Source organism: Elephas maximus, chromosome 7, assembly GCF_024166365.1.
Source record: "Elephas maximus indicus isolate mEleMax1 chromosome 7, mEleMax1 primary haplotype, whole genome shotgun sequence".
Classification (NCBI taxonomy): Eukaryota; Metazoa; Chordata; class Mammalia; order Proboscidea; family Elephantidae; genus Elephas; species Elephas maximus.
The window spans coordinates 109,117,370-109,131,548 of NC_064825.1; the positions used below are offsets into that span (position 1 = coordinate 109,117,370).

The 14,179-nt window shown below is 35.0% G+C and overlaps 1 protein-coding gene and 1 pseudogene across 1 annotated transcript; both read right to left on the minus strand.

Moving 5' to 3' along the window:
* Positions 1 to 1,083: 1,083 nt before the first annotated feature.
* Positions 1,084 to 2,040, minus strand: LOC126080304 (olfactory receptor 8K5-like). The gene has a single exon (XM_049891556.1). The coding sequence runs from the start codon at positions 2,038 to 2,040 to the stop codon at positions 1,084 to 1,086; it is 957 nt and encodes a 318-aa protein (XP_049747513.1).
* Positions 2,041 to 10,733: 8,693 nt separating this feature from the next.
* On the minus strand, positions 10,734 to 11,659 carry LOC126080305 (olfactory receptor 8K5-like; annotated as a pseudogene).
* Between the last annotated feature and the right edge of the window lie 2,520 nt (positions 11,660 to 14,179).

Genomic DNA, 14,179 nt, shown 5'->3' on the forward strand with positions numbered 1-14,179 from the left:
CTTATTAAGTTATATAGTACAAGCACACTGATCTTTGACACTACATGGCCATCTTTGGTAGGCTAAGGAAGGTTTAAACAGCATTCACATTTTGTTCTTCTGCTGATGCGGAGCCTGTAAAAGTGGAAGGAACCAGAAAAACACTAAGAAGGAGATAGTAATTCATGGGTTATTTCAACCTTATCTCATGTTGACAAGGTATGATTCTTGTTTATCCAACTTCTAGATGGTAATTTTTTAACAGTTCTTTTGTTCCACAAGCACAATTAACTCTATGTGTCTCAAAGGGAAAGATTGATGACAAGGACCTTCCTCTAGAGCTGACAGAGAAAGCCTTCCCCTGGAGTTCATGCCCTGAATTCAGACTTTTGAACTACTAGACAATGAGAGAATAAATTTTTGTTTGTTAAAGCCATCAATTACCCTAAAATTTATTTAACTGTTTGTTTACTAGCTTCTTATTTACCAGTTTAAAATATTTTCTTAGGGCACTATCTATGCCAAAGCAAAGCAGAGAAGAAAGAAATCAAATTAAATGCTAATAAATGAAAATTATCTAGTCCACTTCGCATGATTTAGTACATAATAGCTAAGAATTTATTTTCACAGTAGAATTGATTGACAACAAAAGGACACATAAATTATTCATGTGTTAATAGGACACTAGAACTCTGACTATAGCATTATTTACGCTGCTGCTTCAGGCTTAGAAAATGCGATGGGAAAACAATTGAGAAGATGCCTGTCCTTAAAAAAATTGACAGAAACAATCACATGTTTTATTGATCAAAAGTGTATTCAAATTTATCATTGTGGAAGTATGAGGGTCTATCAAATCATGTAAGTAAGCAATGCATAGGAAGAAAGAAACATTGGGGAAGGAATGACTCTTAATTTGAGATGTAAAAAAGGGTTAATTTGTCTTACTATAAACAATGTAATGGTATCTGACTTATAATTAGCCTCTGCCTTGGAACCAAAAGGAATGCATTTATATCTATTAAAATATTATCAAGTGACATTGCCTTTGGCAGTTTTTACTAAAACAAGGGTGAATATTGAATAGTATATGTAAAGTTGGCATCAATTATTAAAAACCCTGTGGAAGGCACTTTTTACCTCTTTGTTCCTCAAACTGTATATCAAAGGGTTAAGCATAGGGATGACTAAAGTGTAAAACACAGAAGCCATTGTGTCAGTGTCATATGAGTGAGCAGATTTGGGCTGCACATACATAAATAATAGAGTCCCATAAAACACAACCACCACTGTCAGATGAGAGCCACATGTGGAGAAAGCTTTTTTCCTGCTCTTGGCAGAATGCATTCGAAATATGGCTATCAGAATCAGCAGGTAGGACAGCAGGACAACCAGGAGGGAGGATATCAAATTAAATGCTGAAAATATTAGGAGCATCAATTCTATTTCTTGTGAATTTGAGCAAAGCATAGATAGCAAGGGAACATCATCACAGTAGAAACGACTGATGACATTAGAGCCACAGAAGATGGATGTAAAAGTCTTACTGGTAAACATCAGAGACTGAAGGGTACTGTAGAGATATGGAATGCCCACCAGCACATGGCAAAGTCTTTGGGACATGATAACATTGTAGAGCAGAGGGTTACAGATAGCCACATAGCGGTCATAGGCCATGGCCGAAAGGATAAAAAGTTCACTGATAATGAACAAAATGAAGAAAGCCATCTGTGTGGCACATGCATAATAGGAAATGGTATTTTTATCCACAACAAAATTTACTAACATCTTGGGACAAATGACAGTAGAATTACCAAGATCAATGACGGCCAGGTGTCTGATGAAAAAATACATAGGTGTGTGTAGGCGGGAGTCCATCTTGGTCAAGATGATCAGGCCCAGATTGCCCACCACTGTGATCATGTAGATGAGGAGAAACACCCCAAAAAGCGGGTACTGCAACTCAGGGTGCCTTGTGACTCCCATTAGAATGAATTCAGTCAGTACTGTTAGATTCTGTTGGCCCACTTGGTCCAGTTTATCCTTTCTGGGAAGAAACATAGGGTTTGGTATTAGCTTTCATGTAGTATTGTCTAAATAAGTTATAATATTTTAGGAGCAATGGAACTTTTTTTCATGTCTTTTGTTGTTATATGTCATTGAGTTAGGCTCGACTCACAGTGACCACAACCACAATGGAACAAAACACAGTCGGTTCTTGCACCATCCCCATGATCTGTTTTGGTTTGGACCCTTGTGTTCCATATGGTTTTCACTGGCTGATTTTCAGAATTTGATCACTGTGCATTTTTTTCTAGCTTGTCTTAGTCTAGAATCTCTACTGAAACCTGTCCAGCATCATAGCAATACAGAATGCGCTACTGACAGACACAGTGACAGTAGCGTATGAGGTGTACTGGCCAGAAATCTAACCTAGGTTTCCCATACAGAAGACTACCACTGAACAGCCAGTGATCATTTTCTTCATATTGTTGTTGTTCTGTGTCATTGTTGAGTCATTTCTGACTCATAGCATCCCTATGGGATGGAATGGAACTTTCTCCTAGGTTTTCCCAGGCTGTAATCTTTATGGAAGAAGGTTGCCACATATTTATCCCCCAGAGTGGCTTACCTTTCTGTTAGCAGACAAGCACTTAACCACTGTAAAACCAGGGCTCCTCATCTGATTTTGAAGTTGAGGTAAACTTTAGAAACTTCTATATCCCTCAAAAAAAGAAAAAAACTCATTGTCAGGGATTCAGTTCCTAGTCAAAGCAACCTTATAGGTCAGAGTAGAACTGCCTCATAGAGTTTCCAAGAAGCACCTAGTGAATTTGAGTTTGAACCCATATAACCACTACACCACCAGGGTTTCCACATCCGAAAATAGGGGGATCCACATGTAACACGTTACTCATTAATATAACATAGATTGAATTCTAAAGTAACTCAACACAAATCAATCTATGTTGTGTCAATGAATAATGCGTTTTATGTTGATCCCCCTATTTTGCAATATAGGAGATCCTAAAGTTTATTTTAACTTCAAAAATCTGTAATATTAATATAGAAATAGTATATTTTAAATACAAGATAACATCAAAGTTTTCCTTTAGTCCACTTCATTTTTGTCTGAGAATTTATGTGGGATTTTGATAGTTTTAGAAAAAGAAGCAGAGACAACATGAAGCTAGTAAAACTTGTTTTATAACCCACTGCTATCGAGTCAATTACAACACATAGTGACTCTATAGGACAAAAGAGAACTGCCTCATAGGGTTTCCAAGGCTGTAATTTTTATGGAAGCAGACCGCCACATCTTACTCCTGTGGAGCAGCTGGAAGGTTCCAACTGCCAACTTTCCATTTAGTAACAGAGAACTTGACCACTGTGAAGGCACGGTTTGCCCACCATAATCATAATTTAGGACATAGTCTCTTCCCATTCTGACTTCTGCTATATTGTACTTCACATAATGTCAATTTGCCTTGGAGTGTCAACAGACATTCCTGGGGCCCAGATAAATAGGAACTGAGTTAATGATACTTTATTTGAGGTTTAGTAAGTATATTTGTATGGCTCAAAAACAACAGAAAGTATCATTTAATAAGGTAATGATTCTGTTATTGGAATATCTTCTAAGAACACACCTAGCAGCTGGTATGCTGAGATGTGTCTTGAATAAAATTAATAAACTCTTTTTATATGTATAGATTTTATAATTTTTTGACCAAGGTCAGTTTTATATTGAAATCTGTTTCTTTTCTTTTTTTCATTCCAAATAAATATTCACGTTCATGTTTCAATTTGTATTTATAATTGCATGTCATTTTTTAATGAAAACCTCCAAATTTGTATAAGTTTCAAAACACACAAGATCTGGATATATACCTGTTATAATCTATGCTTATATCAACATTCAAAGATTTTGACTACTTAATTGTATATACTCTATTTCCTCTAATATGACACTATGGAAGTGGTAGCTTCCATAAGGCATTTAGAATATTTATTTGGGAATTTATTACATTATGTGCTGAAAACAGTCAATTTATTTTGGGAACTATATAATAGATAATTTATACAGTTTGAGTGTGATTTTCAAATATCTTAGTGATTTTTTTTTTTAAAGTGATAACTTCTGTACCTTGTTTCATGAAGTTTTACAAAGAAAGACAGTAACTTGAAGTTGAACTACCTGATTGGAACAAATGAATCTCTTTAGTGGGATACACTTGTTTTCCTTTTTAACCTCTTCTCACATTCATTGTCCTTCAGTGGAAACCCAGGACTCTGTAAGCATGATTTTCAATTGGAACTGTAAGTGATGTTCCAAATATTCACTGATATAAAATGCAGGATATAATTATTATCATGTGGTATAATGCCCATGCTTAGTCTGCACAACTATTAGAAACTTCTAGGGGCCCCCGGCAAGATCTAAGTCTACAATATGGACTAGCTGAAGTTCAGAGCTGGAGTACAGACAGATGTTTGTAAGGATGACTTTTGATCCCGAGGCCGGATGGAATTTTCAGGAGAATAGCAGTAATCCTAGAAATATGCTAATTTTGGGGTTGATTTTCCTAGCCTGAGCCAGGAGATTGGGAGGCAGGGTGATACTGGAGATTGGTGAGTCACCTCTGTTCCTTCTTTTTTTAGATAAGTTTTCTGTTATTTCTGCCCTCAGCTCCAATCTTTTTTCCAGGTCCTTTTTTTTTTTTTTTTTCCTTGCCTCACAGAATAAGAACTCTAAACCTATGTTCTTTTGAAAACTTTATCTCAAATTTGCTGTATCACAAAGCCTGAAATCATAGGATTTTCCTGTAGAATACTGGATTGAGGTAAAGAATTCAGATTTTTACTTCTAATTCTATGACTTTTAAATTTTCAATGTTCTCTAACAATTATTCTAGTGTTTATAGACATCTTCAGTGTCATTTACTAACTCTCTCCGAAAACGTCTAGTTTTTACCTTTTTGGAAAAGAATACCTCTAATCTGTCCTGGACATCGAAATGTGTACATTTTTCATATCTCTGAGTAGTGATCATCACTAAAGAAGAAAGGATATACAAGTGTACAGATAAACTATTTTTCAGTCCTCAAACATGGTAGTATCAGGTAGGAATTACTTTAGGTTCAAGGAGTTCTTCATAACTCCATAACTCGTAAAAAACACTGTATTTTTCAGTCTGCTCCATCAGTTTAAATTGCCCATACTGAAAAATCAAGCCCATTAGTAAAGAAACTACTAGGGAAAACAAAGAGCAAAAACAAACAATATTATCACCATTAACAACCAAAAAATGGTGTGTTTTTCATGCGAAATTTTATGTAAAAATTGTTCAAAATATCACAAATGTTGCATGGGGCACACCTGTACTAACAATATTCATTTTTTAACAAATATTTCACTGGACACTCTCATACTGAAAAAATATTTATTTATTTAATATTGTCTCGGGCATAATTCTAACAAAAAAATTTTATATTTTGCTGAAATTCAGTTGTACCTGGAAGTTCTGTATTATATCTGGCAATGCTAACCTTAATTTGATGTTGTTGCCTCTTGCTGTCAAATTGGCTCTGACTTATGGTGACCCCATGTATAACAGAGCAAAATGACGTCCATTCTTTTTCCATCTTCATAATTGTTGGTATGTTAGAGTGCATTATTGGTATGAACTATTGTGTCAATCCATCCCATTGAGAGTTCCTTCCTTTTGTTGGCTCTCTATTTGACCAAATGTGATGTCCTTTTCTAGCATTTGATCTTTCCTGATGAAGCACTCAAAGTATGTCTAACTCTAATAGATTTTAGTAAATTAAATTGGTGCTGTTTTCAAGTATTTCTTGTTCCCTCTTCACCTGCAGTAATCAAATGCCAATATCAGCTCCTATAAAACAAATACAATTGGGGCACACTCTTAATTTATAGGATTTAATGTCCTAAAAACACCATTGAGCTCCACGGAATCCTAGTTAAGAAAAGAGAAAATGAAAGTTTGTGGCGAAGCTGAAGGGGTAATTTGTGAGTGGCCATAAAAGTGTCTGCATTCAGGTGTTAAGAGTGATGGTAAATGACTGAAATCTACCTGATAATCAGAATCGAAGAGAATTTCAACCCACTCACCTTGAGTAGGAAATCAGATTTGTTTTCCTTAAATTTGTTTTCCCTGGTAGGATGAATTTATGATTTCCCTTCTCTTTGTCATATTCCCCAAAGAATTAGCAGGCATTTCACTGATTATGCTCAAAACATCTGAGGGACTTATAAATCTGCCTTTTTGTGCCTGCTAATTATCCAAGATATCTTACATATTCCCCAGTGAAAAGAAGGAAGGGGTAACTCAATGAAAGAACAGAACATAAGTCATATATATAGTATCATGGAATCTACATGATGTGAATGTATTCATTCATTTACACGGTCAAGAAATATAGACACAATGAAAAAAATGGGTATCATCTCAATCTCAGTAAAACTGCAACAGTTGCAAAGTCATGATGAAATAGTAAATGCCTCTATCATCATCACGCAGGGTTTTTCTTTGAATTTATTACCAAAAGAAATATGTACCAGGCCCTGTGCTATAAATATATAATTTAACACACACATATGTTAATCCCAACATTTAACTCATAATTTAACCCATACTATTTCCATATTTACCAGAAGGAGCCTCAGAAGAAATGCCTGGCATTCTAGTTTTCAAAAAAGTCGGCCATTGAAAACGTTATACTGTGCAGTTCTACTCGGACACACATGGGGTTGCCGTAAGTCAGAATCTACTCTAAGGCAACTGGTGTTCTCATATTCAGAAGAGATTGAGCCAAGCTAAAATATATAATTTGTCTGAAATACATAATTAACAACTAAAGGATTTGAAATTAGCTACCATAACACCTGGGTTGAATAATGTTCAGTAGAACTTCACTGTGAGTCAAATTTACTGGTAAGAGACTATATCTCATCTCATAAAATTTTATCCATGCCTCCTTCCTTGGTGACTTCCATATGTACAAGAATTGAGGAAACATTACTTACAGTGAAATGCACTGATCAAAAGGATACACATCGATGAGTTTTGACAAATGCGCTTTATTTGTACCAACATGAATCAAGATCTAGAACGTTGTCAATACAAAGGAAGTTCCTTCACACTATGCCCTCCACACCCTTGACCATTTATGTCACTAAGGGATTAGCTTTATATTATCCCCAGGCAACTGCTGATCTGAGTTCTGTCACTAGGTTTCTTTTCCCTGTATGTGAAATTCACATGAGTCAAATCATACGATAAATACTCTGTTTGTCTTCCTTGAATCACCATACTGCGTTTTACATTTTCCGTATCATATTTGTATTGCTGTGTAGTATTCTACTTGTGAATATGCCACAATTCTTATATACCACTTGAACTTAGGCCTATAATAAAACAAATCTAGCAGAATCATTCTTATATATTTGTGGAAATACCCTCTAATTTACCTTGGTTAGAGAAGATAACTGAAGAAGAACTGATGTGTTTAAATTATGGTATTGGTGAAGAATATTGAATATACATGGACTGTCAGAAGAACAAACAAATCTGTCTTGAAACAAGTACAGCTGGAATGCTCCTTAGAAGCAAGGATGGCCAAGGCTTCCTCTCACTTACTTTGGACATGTTATCAGGAGGGATCAATTCCAGGATAAGGACATGATGTTTGGTCAGTGAAAAAGAGGAAGACCATCAACAAGATGGACTAACACAGTGGCTACAGAAATGGACTCAAACCTAGCAATAATTGTGAGGACAATTAATAACTAGAGGATTTGAGATTAAAACCTGTCTCATGGCCCACATCTCTAAATAACTGGTATATTTGCCTTTTTCTCTCATCTGGCAAACCCACAGGATTTATCGGAATACAATGCGTTACCACATAAACCAACAGTAGATACCACCAGTGTTGAATGATGTTCAGTAGAACCTCACAGTGAGTCAAATTTAGTTGAAAGAGAATATATCTTGTCTCAAAAAATTTTATCCATTTCTCTTTTTTGATGACCTCCATGTGTGCAAGGATTGAGGAAAATTTACATACAGGAAACACACTGATCAAAAGGGTACACACTGATGCATTTTGGAAACACAATGTCCTTCAACAAATGAATAGATAAAGAAAATATGGTGTATTCATTAAATGAAATTTTATTCAGTCATAAAAAAAAATGCTGCAGCGATACGTACTATGGTGCGGATGAACCTGAAATATCTAGTGCTAAATGAGAAAAGCAAAAAACGGAGGATCACATATTGAACTTTTCCATTTATATGCAATAACCAGAAGAGGAAAATTCACAGAGACAAAGAGCAGATTAGTGGTTGTCAGCAGCTGTGTGGAGGTGACTGGATTGAGGACAGATATCTTAATCCATAAGAGGACATCTATGGGGCTGATACAAATTGTTTTGCCCTAGGTAAATGTGCTGGTTGCACAATATTGTGAATATAATAAAAGCCAGTGGATTGAACACTTTTAAACGGTTCATTTTTTGTCTTGTGCATTTCACCTCAATAAATAATTACTATAAATACACTTTTCACCTCTTTAATGTATTGTCTATTAATGCTCTATTGATCAAACTCTTCAATTTATCCATTTCTTCTGAGTTCTGGAATTTTAAGAATGGTGTTTTTTCTGCATAATACAGAAAAAAATATATGTTTCATGAGGATACAGATATTTAGCATTTGGCTTAATAAATATATAAGTTTATATTGAATAAAAGATTGTGTTAAAAAATCAATTGAATGTGCCGTTTGTATTAGACATTGCATTTTTCTTCATTGCCTTTATACGTACATAATACATGCACACTTATATTGATACACACACTCAACCACATGCTGTTAAGCAAAAGATTGGTGGTTGAAATTCACCCAGGAATTCCTGGAAGAAAAGCTTTGTGCTCTACTTATGGATAATCACCCCCTGAACCCTTACGAAGCAGAGTTCTGTTCTGACACATGTGGTCAACATGATTGGAAGTTGCCATGGCAAAGGTAGGTATACAAATAAGTGTGTGTTTCTTTTATCTGAAATTGACTTTTTCAAGCTCCTAATTTCCCTTTTGGTTGATTCAGTACAGTCTTAAATAATACATATATATGTATATATAAGTCATATAAAATATGTAAACTATATTATACTCAATAATACTTCAAATTAAAATACTTAAACCTGTAATCGTATTAATAAATAGGGTGTTATGATTACGTATATAATTTTCTGTTTACCTTTTTTACCAGAGTAGATTTCCTGACATAAATTGTTGTTGTGATTTCTTGAACAGTTTTGATTCTTACCAAACTATGTAATCGTTCTGCACTTCTGCCGAGGTTTCTCTTTTAGCTCAGTATTGAGTTTTATGCATATTTTCTAGCTCTGTCAGATATGATTAGATTTCCAAGAAAATACATAAAATATGTACTTTAGGTATGATGTATTAAAGTTTGTACTTCTCTGGATTAGTGGAACACATCATTGTGGAGACCAGAATAAACCAAAGCGGGGTAAGGAATGTTGATATTATGAACGAAGATGAAGACAACATGGAAGACAGGAAGATATTTTGTTAGAAGGGAGGAAAGTTTGAAAAGTTATAAATATTTGTTCCCAAAGCCTTCTCGAGCATAAATAGAAATTAATGGTGAAAGTAACTACTACTTCAGTAGAGTATCTATTCATTCATCAGAATTTAGCTAACCTTCCTTTATATATCCTCTACAGATAAAGAGAACAATATCCACATTTTGCCTTTAGTAAAATATGTGGGTGTTCAGCAATAAAATTGTTTTGTAGCATAACATGCCCTATTGATACATTGTTCTTCCTTCTGCACACATATAATATTCTCTGACACAGTGAAAATATGAATTAGAAAGTACCTCAATACTTTCTCTTGGTTTTGCAATACTTTTTTAATCATCATAATCTCTATCAATTATTATCTTTAATAAATACTTTAGTCCTTCACAACAGGCATCCTTAATATCTTTTTTTTTCACTTCCTCCTATTCACCACCCTGTCTCTATTCACTTTTTGTTATCCATATTTCCTTTTCTAACTACTGTCTGTGCATGAAGTATATGGTAGTAAGGATCAGCCTGCAGGGATAGTTAACTCAGAAGGAAGGATGTCAAATTAAATGATAGCAGATCAAAATTACCTCCCATAACTCATACATGCTGGAGTATAACATAGATAAGAAGTGATTATCAAGTAGAAAAGACAGTTGACTAACACATCATTCATGGGGTCAATAGAAGCACAGATCATGTTTTGTCTGTAGTTTTGGTTACATTCTTATATTAGCCTCAGCAATGACATGAAAGCAAGATTGATAAGAGTCCTGTCTTAAAAAAGAAAGAAAGAAAAAAAACCTGATTGAAACAAATGCATAGTTTATGAATAGGTGTGTAATAAATGTTTCCATGAGGGAACTATAAGGTTCTACGGAAACGCGTAAGGAAGAAAGGAATAGGAAGCAAGCTGTGATGAAGAAGAAGTGACATTTAGTTTGAGATATATATTACGAGAGTTAATATGGATTTATAGAAAGGACATCCAGTATTTCTTTCTGCTTTATAATTAGTTTTAGCTCTGGTGCCAAAGAGAATGTCATTCTCCATTGTAGAAATATCATCCAGAGATATTTGTCTTGAAACAGTATTGCATTTTGAATATTAAATACAAAGATTTCATGGATTCTTAACGATCCTGTGGAAGGCATTTTTTACTTCTTTGTTCCTTAAGCTGTAGATCAAGGGGTTAAGCATGGGAATGACTAAAGTGTAAAACACAGAGGCTATTTTCTCAGTTTCAAATGAATGAGGAGATTTGGGCTGCAAATACATGAAAAGTAGAGTCCCATAGAACACAACCCCCACTGTCAGATGAGAACCGCATGTGGAGAAAGCTTTTTTCCTGCCCTCAGCAGAATGTACTCGAAATATGGCTATCAGAATCAGCAGGTAGGATAGCAGGACAACCAACAAGGTGGAAATCAGATTAAATGCTGAAAACATTATGATCAACAACTGTACCTCTTGTGCATTTGAGCAGAGCATAGGTATCAAAGGGACATCATCACAGTAGAAATGACTGACGACATTAGAGCCACAGAAGGTCAATGTGAAAATCTTAATGGTGAACATCAGAGAATGAAAGATACTATAAATGTATGGAATACCCACAAGCACATGGCAACGTCTTGGGGACATGATAACATTGTAGAGCAGAGGGTTACAGATGGCCATGTAGCGGTCATAGGCCATGGCCGACAAGATGAAAAATTCACTGATAATGAACAAAAGGAAGAAAGCCAGCTGTGTGGCACATTCATAATAGGAAATGGTATTTTGATTCACAAAAAAATTTACCAGCATCTTGGGACAAATGACAGTAGAATTACCAAGATCAATGAAGGCTAGGTGTCTGATGAAAAAATACATAGGCGTGTGTAGGCGGGAGTCCACCTTGGTCAGGATGATCAGGCCTAGGTTTCCCATCACTGTGATCATGTAGATGAGGAGGAAGACCCCAAAAGGGGCAGCTGCAGTTCAGGGCACCTTGTGACTCCAATAAGAATGAATTCAGTCATCACCGTTAGGTTCTTTTGGTCCATTTAGTTCAGTTATCTCTTCTGGGGAAAAACCCAGAGTGGTTGGTATTATCTTTCATAGACTCCCGTGTAAACAAAGAGAAGGCAAGAATTCTACCCCTGAACCACCATTGCTTTCTTACTTTATATTTGTGGGGAGAAAAATAATTCCTACATCTTATTTTTTTTTTATTTTGAAGTTAAAATAATCTTTAGAACCTCCTTCATTCCGGAATAGGAGGAATCTGTATAAAACACATTATTTACTGATACAGCATGGATTAAATTCTAAATCAGGTCAACATCATTTGTTATTTATATTCCTTAGTAACAAACACATGATTTTGTTAATGGAGAAATATATTTTACTTTGTTTACACAATGGCATCACCATTTTACTTTAATACACTTCTGTTTTTTGTCTGAGAATATTTGTAAGATATTGATATTCTTAAAGAGAGTGAAAGAGATAACATGAAGCTAATGAAACACCAGTTTTATGGCCCCTCATTTGCTCTGTCCCCTTCCAAGACCTTCAGTGAGTCCTTAACAACGCACTCACATGGTGATGCATCTTTGTAAGTGTTGAGAAAGTAAAATATTATAACCATGATCAGCTAAAGGCACGTTCTCTTGCCATTCTGACATCCTCTCCATTACACTTCACCAAATGTCAATAGGCATTTCTGGGGTCAAAATGAATGGGAATTGAGTTAATGATACTTTATATGAGGCTAAGAAGGTTTGTTTTTATGGTTCAAAACAATGACATGTGTAATTTAATAATGTTTTTGTTCTGGTGTTAGAATAGCTTCTAAGAACATGCCTACCACCCAGTATGCTAAAATGTGTCTTGCATTTAATTTATGAAAGTTCGTATTTCTTCATTTAATAATGTTTGTCATCCAGATCAATTTGTTTATAATCTAATTCTGTTTCTATTTTTTTCATTTAAATAACTATTCACATTTCTGCTTCTGTTTGTATTTATATTGCTTGTTTTAATGAAAATCTTCAAATTTGTATGCTCTTCAAGACACAGATCTGCATCCATACCTGTTAAAATTAATGGTTTATATCAATGTTCAGAGATTTAGACCATGTAATTGTGTATGGTCTATTTCCTCTAACATAAGAAACAATGTGGAGATGAGAGGCTCTATAAGGTATTTGGAATACATATGTTTGCATTTATAACATCATGTATTGCAAATTATCAGTTTGCTTCTGGAGCTCTACAATTGGCAATTCATAGGTTAAAGGACTGTGATTTCCAAAAGTCCTAGCAATAACACCAGCCCCTTCGTTTTATAAAATTTTACAAAGAAAGACAGTTAATCACAATGGAACTGCGCTGACTGAAGGTAATGAAGTTTCTTTAGCTTAATCCACTTGAATTCCCTTTTAACTTCTTCTCAAATTCATTGCCCTATCGAAGAAAAGCTAGTATTCTGTAAGCATGATTTTCACTTAAACAGTAAGTAGATTTCCAAATCCTCAGTGACATAAAATACACCATAGAATTATTATAATGGGGTAGAATGCCCAGGTTTAGCCTGTGAAACTATCAGGTAGAAACTTATGGAACCCTGACAAGGTCTTAGAATGTGGCATGGAGTAGCTGAAGTCCTGACATAAGCTACAGGGAAATATCTGCTAAGGATAGGTTTTTTTATCCTGTGGCTGGCTGGAACTTTCAGGAGACAGGTAGTAATTCTAAGAATCTGCAAATTTTTGGTTCAATTTTCCACCCTGATCCGGAAGGTTGGGGGGCAATACTGGAGATTATGAATCATCTTCACCCCTTCTTCCTAGAAAAGGTTTTCTGCTGTTCCTGCACTTAGTTTTGGTCTCCCTCATGGGTCTCTCCTCTCCAACAGCATTTGAAAACTTTATCTCTAATTTGCTATATCACAAGGCCTGATATCATAGATATTTACTGTAGAATACTAGATTGAGCAAACAAATTCAAATTTCTAGTTCCATCCTACTGTCTTTAATTCTTCAGTGTTCTCTATGAATTATTCTAGTGTGTACTGAGTCTCTTAACATCTTCAGTGTCAGTCACTACTTCCCTCTGAAGATGTCTGGATGTTTGACCCAGTTCATTCTCCTTTTTGGGGAAGAATATCCCTGATTTGTTCTGGACATCTAAATGTGTGTATTTTAAATATCTCTGGGTGGGGATCATCATTGAAGTAGGTAGAATATAGAAGTTTATAAATGAATAAATGATTTTTTAATCCTGAGACATGATAATATTAGGTAGGAATTATTTTAGGTGCAGAGAGTTCTTCATACACTGTAGCTCTTAAAAATCACACTATTTGCCAGTCTATATCACCAATTTGTAATGCCCATTCTGAACAACCTGTAGTAAACAACTAGTATGGAACAAAAACAAACATAATTATCATGATCAGCAACAACAAAAATGGCAAGTTTTCATGGGAAATTATTATCTAAAAATCATTTAAAGTTCATCAAATGCACGTGGTACATTGCTTTACTAACAATATTTGTTATTTACCAAATATTTCATTG